The sequence below is a fragment of the Mauremys reevesii genome, linkage group 7, assembly GCF_016161935.1.
Source record: "Mauremys reevesii isolate NIE-2019 linkage group 7, ASM1616193v1, whole genome shotgun sequence".
Lineage (NCBI taxonomy): Eukaryota > Metazoa > Chordata > Testudines > Geoemydidae > Mauremys > Mauremys reevesii.
The window spans coordinates 95,106,688-95,121,743 of record NC_052629.1 but is presented as its reverse complement, the minus strand read 5'-3'; the positions used below and the strand labels follow the sequence as shown (position 1 = coordinate 95,121,743).

Here is a 15,056-nt window from a genome sequence, read left to right as displayed (position 1 = left end):
TTGCAAACTTGTTTTGTCTGAGCGATTGGCTGGCTGAAGCAGCACTGAGTGGACTTGTAGGCTCTAAAGTTTTACACTTTTATTTTTGAATGCAATTTTTTGTACATTTGTACAAAATTCTACATTTGTAAGTTCAACTTTCATGACAAAGAGATTGCACTACAGTACTTGTATTACGTGAAGTGAAAAATACTTTTTTTTTACAGTGCAAATATTTGAAATATAGTGAACACTGTGCAGTTTGTATTCTGTTGTAATTGACATCAATATATTTGGAAAATGTAGAAAACATCCAAAAATATTTAAATAAATGGTATTATTGTTTAACAGCACAATTAATCGTGATTTTTTTTTTAATCACTTGCCAGCCCTAGTTAGATGCGAATAGGGCCTCAGTTTTGGGTTTTATCCAGCAGAGGGCAGCCTCCCACACCATATCTCCGTGCAAGCATGCAGGAAGAGTGTCCCATTGCTGAGTGGCCAACACCATTTACTGTAGCAGGGTGGTGCTCGAAATTCTTAAAATGCAACTCCAAACGAGCTTTCAGAGGTGGGGAAGATGAAGTGCACAGAGAGGTAGCTTGGCACCATTAGTTTGCCTGCTGCAGTTTCAGAGATATCATTTCATGTTTGTGCAGCATTGCTGTCTGCCATGAAACTGCTACCATCTTTCATCCTAGTCCAAGCAGCCTCTCTCAGTAGTAGGTCTAAACAAAGGCTCTTCCCTCAAGGAAGAAAAATGGTACAACTCGGCTTGTTGCTAGTGAATCATAAAACATGGTGCAGGATATTAAGAAGAGGTGGGATTTTTTCCAACTCAAACTGTTGCATTCACAACTGGAATGTGATTGAAACAATCAAGTGTTTGGGGGTTTTATGCAGGGATTTGAGCACTTTGAACATCATAGAACCATGGGACTGGAAAAGACCTTGAGAGGTCATCAAATCCCATCTCCTGTACTGAGGTAGGACAAAGTAAACCTAGGCCATTTCTTTCAGGTGTTTGTCCAACCTGTTCTTAAAACTCTCCTATGATGGAGATTCCACAATCACCCTTGGAAGTCTCTTCCAGAACTTAACTACCCTTATAGTTGGAAACTTTTTCCTATTGTCTAACCTAAGGCTATGTCTACACGGCGCACCATACAGCAGTGGTGCTGTAAGGTATGTAGTATAGCTGCTCTTTGTTTCTCCGTCTGACAAAATAAAGCCAACCTCATCGAGAGACGGTATCTTTGTGGATGGGATAGCGTCTCCTGCCAACAAAGCGCTGTACACACCAGTGCTTTTTGTTAGTATAACTTTTATCAGTCAGTGGTGTGTTTTTTTCCCCACACCCTCTACCAACAAAAGTTTTACTGATGAAAGTGCAGCGTAGCCAATCTCCAGTAATGAAGATTTAAGCTAAGCCCACTACTTCTTGTCCTACCTTCAGTGGATATGGAGAACAATTTATCACAGTTCTCTTTATAACAGCCCTTAACATATCTGAAGACTTATCAAAGGCCCTCTCAGTCTTCTTGTCTTAAGAAGAAACACGACCATTTTTTCAAAGAAAGGTTTTCTAAACCTTTTGTTACTTCCCTCTGCCCTTCCTCCCATTTGTCCACATTTTTCCTAAAGTATGGCACCCAGAATTGTGCATAGTTCTCCAGCTGAGCAGTGAGCAGAAAAGGACTGTTACCTCCTATCTGACATACAAACACTCCTTGTTAATACACCCCAGAAAAATATTCGCTTTTTTCTGTAACTGCACCAGCTTGTTGACTTGGGTTGTGATCCACTATAACCCCCAACTCCTTTTCAACAGTAGTAGTACCACCTAGCAACTACTTCCCCATTTTGTATTGTGCATTTTATTTTTTTTCCCTTTGCTAAGTACAGTACTTTGCATTTGTCTTTACTGACTTTAATTGTCTTGCCTTCATAGCCAATTCTCTAATCTGTCAAACTCTTTTGAATTCTAATCCTGTCCTCCAAAATGCTTGCAACTCTTCGTAACTTAGTGTCATCTGCAGATTTTATAAGCACACTCTCCCCTTCATTATCCAAGTCATTGTGAATGCAGAACAGAACTGACCCCTGTTGGGCCCCCACTAGATCCGGCCTCTCAATTTGACAGCAAACCTTTGATAACGACTCCATTTATGGTCTTTCAATCAGTTGTGCGCCCACCTTATAGTGCTTTCATCTAGTTTGCTTATGAGAATGCCATGTGGGACTGTGTCAAAAGCCTCAAGAGCTGTGACAGGCACCAACATTTTTAGTGGGTCTTCTCTACACATCCAAAGAAGTGGGTATTCACCCACGAAAGCTCATGCTGCAAAACGTCAGTTAGTCTATAAGGTGCCACAGGATTCTTTGCTGCTTCTCTACACATGCTACTATTGATGCATGTCTCTGTGAGGACACACTCTTGTTCCAGAATAGGAGTGTCCAAATGGAGTTATTCACAAATAGCTGTTCTTAATTCCATGTATAGACATACCCTTAGATTTCTACCACTAAGGTACCAAGAAGGGACATGTCCCTCCCATATAACAAGTCAAAGGCAGCCTAGGAATACAGTGGCAAGACTGTCACCCTGTTTAGTGGTTAAGATTTGCATTTGCCTATTAATTGCAAATAAAATGGAGTTTCATGCCCCACCCAGCCATTGTCCCTACCTCCATAAGGGATGCCAGGCACCACAGTCTGAGAAAGTGCTTTGCCCTGGCTAAGATACTCTGCTAGATAGAATCTCATTGTCTTTGTGCATCCCCTATAGATAGCTGGGGAGAGGGATGCCAAATTAAAGAGACTACCAAGCCTTGATTCCACATGAATTATTTTACTTGCATCAGATACTGAGCCAGATGAACATTGGCAGAGAGCATTCAGCTTGGTCAGTGAAGTCACCATGGCACTGACAGACATGGCATCTGTTGTATTTGCTAACCCTTGTGGTCATCCCCAGTAATCAAGATAATGTGACTAACACTCATAACATTGTGCAATAATTCTAGGTTAGAAAAGCGTGTTGTCATGTGTTAGCAGCCAGTACTAGTTGCTCTTAAAACAGAAGCCCCAGTATTGATTACATTCTTCCCTTCTCCCCCACCCCCAATAAAGCCTTTTTGGTGCAAGTGGATATTACTGCCATTGTGAGTTTCCTTTGAGACCTGAAAGATTCAGATGCTCTGCTCAAACAGACCCACTAGCAATGTATAAACACTGATTTTCTTCTCCAGGAATCCTTCCTCCACATCTGTGTTCATCCCAAGCCTTAAGCAAGTACAACCATGACACTATAGGTCACTGCTATGCTCACTCAATATCAAGTTTTGTTGCCCTGATAATCGTTACATTTACCAGGATTCTCTATTAACAGAAACTAAACTTTTTTTCCTGGACATTTTTATTAGAGGCTGTCCAGCTATTACATTGGGATTTGCACATTAAATAAGGCACATTTGAATAGCTGCATCAGCAAGTAATTTTTTTAAATACATAAGTACTGTCCTGTCTTCCTGTTCACAACCAGAATATATTCATAAAGTGCATGGGGAAAACAGTTCTGTGAACAGCAGAATGAGAACAAGTCCAGTGCCACTTGCAGTTCCTTGGGAAGAGACGTCTTGGTCCTGGAATAGAGAGTCACCCCACAGAACGCCAATCCATGCCAGTTCCATCAGGCTCCATAGTGACTCCTGGCTCCTGAAGGACTGCAGACCAAGAAACTCATGAGGCTTAACATATAACCACACTGGCAAGTCAAGTACCTATACACCTTACTGGAAAATACACATGATTATAGCCACTAAACATTAAGTCATTGGTTGTAGACCACACTGGCTCTTGGATTTCAATAAAGTTGCAAACAGCACCTTGGTGACAAGAACAAATTCCCAAAAGCAGAACTACTAGAGGGATACCCAGAGTCAGTGCTTTTGGAATGTCATCCAAAAGACACCCCACCTCTTTACTGAATTCTGCCCAGAGAAATGCAGCATTGACCCTGGAGACAGCACAATCCATGCTTAATTTTCCATTTATGTTTTTCAGATGTATGTGCGTGGTCCTGAAAAGGTTAAAATCCAAAGGGCTCCCAATAGCAGGCAAGTCTGAGGAGTAGGACTGGACCCCTTCTTTGCCATGAGACAGGGATTGTTTCCAGTTTCCTGAAAGAAACCATTACACTTAGCCTAGAAGGCTAGTTCAACATGAGGTTTAAGTTAACTCAAGTATAGTAACTGCATCCAAACAAGTTCAACTTGCTTATCCCTAGAACAGAAAGTGATTCCCATCAATTCATTTCACCTTTAGTTATGAATATGGAAATTGGTCACTCAAGAACCCTATTCCTCTAAAAATGCAGTGTGCATTCTTTCCAAATCAGATAACAGAGCTGGAGCCCAGGAGAGAGGGACTTGTCGCTACTTACTCTGCAGGCTATATGTTGCCACTGGATCCAGCATTATTTTCTGAGGGAGGATAATAAAGTTCTGGGACCACTTGTTAGTGAATGGCAATAGGTCACCATCAGAAGTAATACTGGCACGTGGAGCATCTTCTGGGCTGCCTTCCTCTTCAGTCAGCTCACAAGTGCAGAGGGGGCAGCTTGGGGGTGTAACACCAGGTCCTCGGGGAAGTGAGTCCTTTTCATTCTTCAGGTAGCTTCTTAGTGCTCCACTGTGATGAAGGGGTCGTTCACGTGACCAAGCCCAATGGGATGGCTCCTTTGACATTATCTAGATCAGAAGAGTATAGACAAACCAATTTTTTTCCTTGCCACTGAATCTTTCTGGATTCACTTAAAATTGTATTCAGTAAGATTTAAAATGCAGCATGATTTTGTCATATCTAGCCCCTTTAGTGTATAGGGCAGGCTTGGCCAAACCATGGCTTGTGAGCCACATACAGCTCTTTTACAGTTAAAGTGCAGCTTGTGGAGCGCCCCCCCCCCTCCCTCCACCTACCAAACTGTGTGAGGGGGAGCTTGGGACCTCTGCCTTGCAGTGGGGAGGTGGGATAGGGCCTTTTACCCAGCAAGGAGGTTGGGGCTGAAGCCCTGAGCCCCAGCAGGTGCATCCCGGCTCTTGAACTTCAGAAGATTGTTGTATGCGACTCAGCTGGTCAATAAGTTTGGCCACCCTGGTATGGGGCTTCAAAGACAGTAAGAACTACAGTGTAGCATCTGAACATTCTCCCACAGATTTATTTATCAGACAGATTTATTGAGATAAGAATGATTTGATCATAATTAAAACTAGACTAGCAACTGCTAATTAATGTTGGAGAGGAAGACATTTGCAGAGGGTAAAGGTTGTGACGATTCAGTAGAATCCTCAATGGTGACCCAAGAATCTTTAAACTTAAGTATGGATTCTGTACTAAGAGTACTGGCTTGAAAATCCTAGAGACTGAGGTTTTATTTAATTTCTGAGGAATAGCTAGACAAATGCACCCACTACAATATTCCTGACCTTCCTAGTGTGCTAGTAGGGACACTTATCCTCCCATGGTCAGTTCAGGCCTTAACCCTTTATCGGAATTGGATTTGCATAGACCATTGATTCTAGTGACTATTAACATGTTAGCCATAGTCCCAGTATTACAAGCATGTAAAAATATGTCAGCCATGGCTAACCTCATCACAACAGCGCCGGCTGACCACTGCTCGGTAGTTCATTTTAGCCCAGAAGCCATCCCTCAGTTTTAAGAACTGTGGGAACAGCTGCCGCCAGTTGTCACCAAGGGCCCAGGGAAAGATCTCATACTTGTAATCCTCTTCATCTTCCTCCATGTCATTAGCCAAGTACCTGCATCAGGAAAATGGGGCAAAACAGGCTACATCCATAGAAATTCTTCTAACCAGTGCTTCTCAGAAGCATGCAGCCTAGGAAGTTGTATGGTACAGCCTGGAATTGTTATAGTAGCTTTCAGTGTAGCAAATGTTAAGCCTTAACGCTCCAGCATTATATTGTATAAAAGAGAGCGTTCTAAGCCACAGAACTACAGCATAAGAGGCTCACTCGTTTGCAAGTAAGGCCAATTGTGTTTAGGTGCATACAATAGCTTGTGGGTTTTTCCTATAGGTGCACAGAATTACAAGTGGATTATGTTGTAAACAAGTTCTCACACAACATACAACAGTAGATACCAATTCTATTTCAATATTCTATTAGAGATGTATAGTTTGCAAGTTGATGTGATTAGTTTGGGATTGGATTGATGCTGTGTTTGCCCTTAAAGGGAATAATTCTCATTCCCACCAACATAGCTCTACACCACTCTGATAGAGTGAAGTATCCTCACAAGTGGGTCCATAGCCAGAACAGCTTTAGAGTAAGAATCAGGCCTCAAGTGTCCATGCAGTACATTCAGCTGCAGGTGTCATACTTAAAACCTTAGTACACGAAGAAGGGATTGAAGAGCAACCCATAGAGGCCTCTCCTGCTACTAGATCATGGTGGCAATGGAGTTCACTCGCAAACATTGTGGAAGATTTCTGCAACTCCTGACTTCTGAAATGGTAACTATAGGAGCCCGGTCATAGACCTGGACACCACTGCGGTAGGCACTGTACAAACAGAATAAAATGCTCCTTATCCATAGAGAGAGAAAGGACACAAGTATGACTTTGGGATCCCTGCATCCAGCCCATGTAATTAAAATTAATCAGGATCCCACTGATTTGTGTTTTACCATCATTAGCCTCTTGAAACACAAGGTTAAAAAAATATCCACTAGCCTCTACCCAATAATGAAGTCTTATACTAGTGTTAGAGGGAAACCCTTTGAAATCATTTACTTAAGCTAACGTGAAACACTGCAATTAAATTGTGCTTTTCCCAGCTGGGGGACAATTATGGCTGATCAGTATGGCATGGGGAATTTTGGGGGGGGGGTAGGTGCAGGGAGGTTTAAGTTGGGTATAACTTCTTCAGATACCGGTGTGTGTACTGTGGACCCAGATGCTATTAAACTATACTCCTAATAGCCATTCCTCCTGCCAAACCATTTGGTGCCATGGACTAGGTAACCCGGTTGGTCTGCCGCATTTTGCTGTCTATGAATTTTTTATATGGTGGGATCTTTACAGACTGGGATCACAAGATTAAGAGCTACAAGGTACTTACAGAGCAGTGAAAAGGTTCATCCGTGTGTATTCACTAATATGCAGGCCAGCACGTTTGAAGTAAGTCAGAGTCATGGCTAGAAGATACTAAAAAAGAGTTACCTTTAATAGACCCAGTTCTGGATCAGGAGAAACAAAATATGTTCTATCTAGTATTTAAGTTTAAAAACAAAAATAAATCGAGCCATAAGAGGAGAGAGTGAAGAAAGGAAGCACTTTTGTGGAGGCTTGCTAATGATTTGTATTATCATAGCCCTTAGGAGCCCCAGTCATGGACCAAGACCCTGTTATGCTAGTCCCTGTGCAACACAGAACAAAGCTTCCAAATACAAGACAAGAGACAACAGATGGATACAGACGGGTGTACAAGGAAACAATGAGACAGTGTTGGTCAGCACGTTAAGGAATGGTCTATACACACCAGTTAACTAACTGCAGGCAAAAAAAAAGTTTCCCGTAAGTTTCATGGCAGAGGAGTTTTTAAGGAGAGATATGAAGGTGGACAGAGTTAGTCCTGCAGACATTTACAGTGAGCTTCTCCCAAGCATGATGGGCAGCACAGGAGAAAGCATATGACAGCTTAGGACTATAGTTCATTTTAATGCAACAACTATAGAATCCCAAGGTCCTTTACTGGAGTGACAGCTATAAGAAGTCAGACTGAGTGTCTATTTTAAGCAGTGCTTAATCTGTGCCAAAGCTGAGCCCCGGCACCTTGAGGCTTGGCAGTTTATAGCCCCGGCACTTCTGCGCTTGCTGCATCAGTTACTAATGTAATAAAAAAAATTGCTTGAGCCCCAGCATCGCTTTCATTACAAATTAAGCACTGGTTCTAAGATCATTACCACTCCCTACAGTTTTCCCAAGGGCTAAAGCCTTGTGCTTTGTCTCAGCCTAGAAGGGGATTTAGGGAAAGTTTGAAAAAAGTGATGGACTCATTTGAGTTATGAATGCAAAAATATCAGTCTTCAGTGGGGATGAGGCCCTGGCTCTTGTGTTAAAGTTTGGTTTATAAGTTAGAGATACTGCATAAGAGTCAAAGTGAGAGTCATTAAACTACTGCACATTGCTATTTAGAAAGGTTGTTATAGGGAAGTAAGGAAGTTGGAGCATGAGGGATATACCTTATCTGAAATCTTGTAGCATATGTCCATAGACAAGAACTCTTGTACCAAGTCATCCTCTGGTAAAGGGAAGAAAAAGTAAGGCAGATGTATTTAGTTGTTTCATATTGTTCAGTGATTGTTGCTTTCAGAATATGAGTAATGTTTCCCACTATAGCAATGGTGAATTCTTTACAAGAATCTCTCTAGAGTGACCTGCCTAGGTAGTTTATAGTATGAATTAACATGGTTCCAACACTATTCTCAGACAAGAGACTTTCACAGTCTGTGGTCAAAGAAACTTGCTGGAACTCTACTAAACACAGCAGCTTAAACATAGCTGTAGCTAGCAGTGCCATACTCCCAGAGTGGACAAAGTCTAGACTTCCATCAAAATATTCCATTTCTAAAATGGAATTTTAAATACTTTGCACTTATGACACTTTGTTCAAGGTTCTCAGAGCACTTTAGAACATGGTATCATCCAACATTTACAGGTGGAGACAAGGGAATTAAGTCAAAGAATTTTTTCGTTGAGAAACCCACATTTCCTTACTCCCCATACTGTGTGCTAAACACAGATAACATTCCCCTTTTGCAAGCAGTTATCAACTTGAACAGTCAAATTATCAACTTGAATCCTCCAGATCATTTAACATTTATCTTGGATACAAAGCTTATCTTATTATAGACAGTTAAAAATACCTCTTCCCTGCAATTCCCTACTTGAGTTTACTGCCAGTTGGTCATTGTAGTCTTATCCAGCCTTGGGAACCCATTCCAAATACACAGTAGAGTTTTGTATACCATATTTTGTCTAAACTGTATATCCCAAGATGCTGGACAGTTTGAATGACTGGTCTAGCCTCCTACCCAGTAGGAGGAAGAAGGCCTCTTGTTCTTCCCGCTGTAGATGGAATGGAGGTCGCTGCATGCTTTTCAGCACTGCTATGGAATGCTCTCTCTCAGGGATTCGCATCCTGCTACGCGCTCCAATGCCCTTTGTGCTGTTGTGATGTGGTCTCATGTTCCCTGGCTTCACCCCAGTGGTGACCACAGGAGGGACATGGGAAATACTCTGAGTATGCCTCATTTTTTGAATTGGTATTAGTGGAGGCTCAGGGGCTTTTCTGCAATGGAAAAGGATTAGAAGTAGAATTAACAGAATTGGTAATTTAATAGGAAGCTCTCTCAGTAAAGGTTACCATTTCCAAATCAAGCCTGAATCAGTAGCAATCAAGAGCTGTTACCATATGATGGCTGTTTGGTGGCCTGTGAGATATTATTTACTGGTTTCGTGAAACAGATAACTATCCACTGGGAAGTGGACTAAGACCCATCACAACAATTGAAGTTGGACAGCTGCCTTCATTGCAACTCAAAGGTCAAAGGCTGACTGCGCCACAGATTGAATACCCTTCTTCTCTAGAGGCAGGCTTAAGGCACGGTGGCACCCAGTTAGAACATTGTGAGACAGTTCGCACTGCTACTGCCCATGTTGCATCTGGTCTAGAGATACAGTAGTAACTTGCATTTCCACAATTGTCAAGCTGTCACACCCACCAGCACCAGAAAAAAAAAATTAAAGAACTGACCAATCCAGTTTCACTGTCCAAGCTGAGTAAACTTTTTTTTTTCTTTTTAAAGAGGAAAAGCAAATCAGGTTTAAACAACCAAAAACCGAAGGTCTCAATTTTGACAAAATCGTAATGACTGCAGGTGCTGAACCTTAAAGGGGCCTGATTTTCAGACCGCACAGGGCACCTACTCTCTGAAAAAATCAGGCCCCTTTAAGGTGTCTCAAGTTCAGCACCTGCAGTCATTAAGATCTTGTACAAATTGAGACATTTGATTTAAAAACTATGATTTTTTTTCTTTACATTCATTTATCAAGATAAAGTTAGTTGCAAGAGAAATGGGAAGAAAAACCCGTCCACAATGAAAATAAGTCAGTAGTTGAATACATACAGACAAGCCAAGAAAAAAATAGTCCTTCTGCTGGCCTTTCAAAATTACTGCTCATTATACATCCAATGTTGAAGCACAAGACTGTATCAATTTGCATTCTCTGTTTGCTAATTCAGAATATCCTGCCTTCACCCACTGCCAGTGTGGAACTCCTTGACCCATGAGATACATGGTGCTGACTTGTATAAATCTAAAGAAAAAGCTTAACTTGTTTTATAGCTCCTGTTACTATGTTTTAAATCACACCTACAAGACTCTGGACTTGCAAAGAGCCTTTTGGACTGTGGTAAATCTGTGCTAAAGTTTTGGCAATCTAAACATTTAACTATTTTTAAAAATAAAAAAGTTTTAACCATTTAACTGTGCATGTGGGATGGGAAGGAAGGAGCCATACAACAATACCTGTTAAATTTAAAAGGATAAAGTCAGCAGGGATAGGTGAAAATGGAACTGTGTAATTAATCATGCTAAAGACACATTAATCATCAGTGCCTTAAAGCCTTCCAAAATACCAGTTTAGACCTCAATTCCCTGTACAACACACACTCAGCCAGTTACTTGTTTTAGGGTGAAGAGTAGGTGTTAAGACACTGTCAAATCTGTTATTGTAGATCAGGATCTGAACTCCTCCCCTCCTTTTTAATCCATTTGCAGAACTATGGTCCCACCAACTCAAAAAGATACTTCCAATATCCTTTTCTAACTCAATAACTAATTTACAGACTGAACAGAGAGAAAGTGATTAAAATACAAGTGTCAGGATTACTGTAGACAATGAGAAAATAATAATATAAAACACTTTCACAAAGGAGATATGTTTTCTCATTTCCTTTTAAGGTGTTTGCCTTTGTCCTACACTTGTGTCTATGAATTCATTTAGCTAGAACACCCACACTGAAGTACTTTAAAAAGTAATACAAGACTACATTTTGGGAGAGGAATATTATTATGTCAGACCTAATATGAGGGGACAGAGTCTCAAATTACCTCATGTTTAATTTCCACTTGCTTTCCGTCCCTATAACCTTGTCAGGGCCCCACATCTTTGTTCAGCTTGTTTTCTAGCCCCCCCCCCCCCAACTTCATCAACCATTTCCTCACTTTCCTCCTACCTCCACTTCCCCTCAAAAGAGCCTTTTATCAAGAAAAGTGCAGTTTAAGTTTAGTGGTCTCTTCCCAGCAAGTGGTAAATAAAATTAAACCGGAAAACAGGATCTAAAATTTGTTCTAGAGTCTAAACAATTTGTTCCTACATAAGCCAGAGGAATTTTTTTTGCCTCCTTTTGACCTTTCAGAGAATATTTTTTAACAATCTCACCAAAAATTAATATGTAGGTATTCTGCTACCTCTTAAAGTCCATTCCTCACAGGAGGCAATGAAAAAGAAGAACATTTAGAGAGAGAAAGTACCTATTCAACAGCAAGACTAATCAGCTCTCTACCACACATTCTTTCCCTGACTGCTGACACCAATATTGTATGTAATATTCTTCAAGAATTAATTCGAATTAGTGAATTACCACCAGTCTAGATAATTAATACAGCATTGGGTAAGAGGGATCATTTCCTCTCTCTCTTTGGGGACATGGAGCAAAAGACAGGCAATTTGTCTGAAATGTAGATTGAATTCCCCCATTTAAAAGGTTTCCTTTCCTAAAGTGGGTGTCAGATCCAACACACTAGTTTTCTCCTTCTCTCCTATCCCCACCCTACTTTTCATCTGTAAAAGCATCCTCCTAACCTTTAGTGTAAGAATAATCCCAAGAATATCACTAATTAACCTTAAAGTTCCCAGAATCACTTTCAGGGCACGCACTATTAAAACAGTTTGATGGCCTAATCCTCGCATCTATTTTTTTAGCCTTAATTATATACATTTCTGAAGATAGCTGAAATACCAAATAATTTCTAAGTGACCAAAATGCCTCCATGCAGGATATCACCTGGTAGTTCTACTAATATGAACTCAGATCCTGCAACTCTGAAACAATCAAGCAGTACATGTTGCCATTATATACTGTAGCCCTTTTCAAGTGCATACACTATCCCCATTTTACAGATGAGGAAAAAACTGGGGCACAGAGATGTGAAGCAACTTTGCTCCAAGTCTCAGAATAAGGTATGGAACTTGGGCATTCCAGTGCCTCGTTCTGTGCTCTAACCTCTAGTCAACACTCCATTCCAGAGCTAGGAATAGAATGGAAGCCCTCTGCTTTAACTAATGGGCATGCTATCTAGCCACAGCCTAGCGGGCCATTTTAAGTACCTACTTAGACATACAACCTTTCCCACCCACGGCACTTGATTAATTTTTCAACATCTCAAATGAAGCAAAAGTGATCCATTTTCATATTTTTGTTATGAACTATTGACTGTAGAGGTCACAATTGCCAGTTTTAGCAGTCATGGTATCCAGTTTGGAATGACCTGGGGCCAATACCACATGACAGTTTTGACCCAACACCTGGGCTTCTTGGAATTAAAGCAAGAATTAAACCTAAGCCACCAAACTTTGGCCACATAACTCAGCCCATCAGGTTAATGCAATTGACAGATTTAGGGCAAGAAAGATTTTCACCTCAGATTTCAACATCTGGGCTTGTGTTGTGTTTATTTTTTTAAAAAACTAGACTAAAGTCAGATGAAACCCAAGCATTTGGGGGGCTTACAAACATCAAAGATTTAGGCTTATGGAGCTTTGTGGAGAGCCTAAGCCACCACATTAAATGGGGCAGATGTAATTCACAAAAAAGCAGCCTTTCAGGCAAATGTTGTAGGGTTCATAAGAAAAGGGGAGGAAACAGTTTTCACAAATCAAGTCATCTGTATTTCACCCCTCAGCTTGACCCACTATCCCCTTAGTCTACACAGGGACTATAAGAGCATTTGGAGGTGCGGGGGAGCCTTGGTGCCTTATTTCCCTCTCAGGGAGGGGAATGATTGGGGATCTTTCAACACACCCCACACACACACACACACACAGTGTTACCCCCTCAGTATGTGTATTGGAATGATATACAGGGGCATTTTACACCCCTCCCCCCATTACAGCAGGAGCAGGAGGGTTGTAGGTGGGGCATTTCTGGGGTTACCATTAACATGCCCCCCAACCACCACCTGGTGCATTACTACCACATCAGTGCATGGGGCCACTACTACACCCTCAGTATATGGGGTGACCCTCCCACACACACCTTCGTGCCTCACTCATCCCCGGGGGGGGGCAGGAAACATAAAGCACCATTTTGAGGAAGAACAAGGATTCCCTTTTCCAGAGAAATGAGCCTCCACTTTACCCCCCCCCCCCCGTTTTAATATGAGGAATGGTTAATACCTATTACTCACCCCGTTACCCATAGGGGGCCATGGGGTGGGGGTGAGTGTAAGGGAGCGAGAGGCTGCTCCTCCCGTTGTGGCCCCTCCCTCCCAACTGCTTTTCCCGCCTTCCCTCCCCCCCTCACCTGAGCAGAGCAACCAAGCAGCGCGCACGCGCGCAGCAATCACGAAGGGGTAGTATCAACCTTACCCCGCCCACTTACCCACTGTTGGCTTCTATAGGCTCAACCCTGCGAGCTCTTAGCCAATCAGAGATGGGTAGACCGGCGTCTTTGCAAACTCCCGTCAATCAAAGAGCAGGACGTCAGAGGCGGGACTTCAGTCCCTATTAGCCCGTGGGGATAGGGGGGAGGGTGTTACTGAGAGCCTAGGCTAGGCTACACATGACTCTGGGCTCCAGGAGGTCTATTTGAGGCCCACCCAATAACTCTCATTGTGTGTTTATTATAGGGTTGCCTGCAAACATAACTTCCTGTAGGAGCATGTATATCAGGTCAAGCTGCCCCCATCCCACACTTAGTGCAACTGGGAGTCAGGACTCCTGGGTTTTACTGGATTCTGATAAGGTGTGTAGGAGCTATTCAGACCTCCAGCCAATAAGTCTCAAGGGATATTTATTATAGGGACACCTGTCAATATAACTTCCTATAGGAGCTTGTGTGTCAGAGTATGGTGAAATCAGCCCACATTTAGCACAACAGGGTCAGGACTCCTAGGTTACATTCCCAACTCACCATGTGACCCTAGTGTGTGGCAAGTCACATACCAGCCTGGACCTCCCATCCTTTGTCCAAATGTCCCTGTTATTTTGCAGTGGTGAGGGTGACAGCTAAAACAAAGCCTCATTGGGGCTCAGGAAGCACAACACACCAAGACCAGAGCAGTGACTGGATTATCAGACATAGTTGTGTGAGCTACAAAGCCCCAAGCTCCCTGCATAGCATGCACAGCTACAGTCCAGTCTAATACACACACAACTGCCAGCTTGTCAAAGTCCCCAACCTACCATACAGTTTAACAGAAAAACCTGCCATCCACTTTAACACACACACATTCATACATGTCATCCATTTTAAAGCACATACACCTGGCTTCCAGACAGTCTTAAATACACACACACTTTCAGATTAACACACACATCTGCCATTCAGTTTAGGACATGCAAAGAAACACCTGATGCCCAGTTTTACACACATACCTGCCATCCAATTTTACTTTACTTAAAATTCAGAATATAGTGCCCATCATACTGACCAACATTGTCTATTTGTTTCCTTGTACTGCCATCTGTCTGTATCCATCCGTTGTCTCATATCTTATACTTAGATTGGAAGATCTTTGGAGCAGGCAGCATCTTTTTGTTCTGTTTGTATAGTGCCTAGCACAACGGGGTCCTGGTCCATGACTGGGGCTCCTAGGTGCTATAATAATAATACATTAATAAATAAATAACCTGATGGAAGGCATTTGCAAGGCCTGAAACACAATAGGTTAATGTAGTAGGCTATCAATTCTATGCACATGGGTTC

General features: G+C 42.0%; 1 protein-coding gene across 3 annotated transcripts; it reads right to left on the bottom strand.

Annotated features, from left to right (window-relative positions):
* Positions 1 to 2,814: 2,814 nt before the first annotated feature.
* SPDYC (speedy/RINGO cell cycle regulator family member C) lies at positions 2,815 to 13,719 on the bottom strand. Of its 3 annotated transcripts, none has more exons than XM_039482716.1 (7): positions 13,653 to 13,719; positions 9,097 to 9,353; positions 8,245 to 8,303; positions 7,122 to 7,207; positions 5,630 to 5,801; positions 4,424 to 4,730; positions 2,815 to 3,704 (listed from the first exon to the last, which is right to left on the bottom strand). In XM_039482716.1, the coding sequence occupies exons 2-7, from the start codon at positions 9,314 to 9,316 to the stop codon at positions 3,637 to 3,639; spliced, it is 912 nt and encodes a 303-aa protein (XP_039338650.1). In that variant the 5' UTR covers positions 9,317 to 9,353; positions 13,653 to 13,719; the 3' UTR covers positions 2,815 to 3,636. The 3 variants fall into 3 exon arrangements, with proteins under 3 accessions (XP_039338650.1, XP_039338649.1, XP_039338651.1); XM_039482715.1 differs by lacking the exon at positions 13,653 to 13,719 and adding an exon at positions 13,526 to 13,616; XM_039482717.1 differs by lacking the exon at positions 13,653 to 13,719 and adding an exon at positions 13,537 to 13,615.
* Positions 13,720 to 15,056: the final 1,337 nt, after the last annotated feature.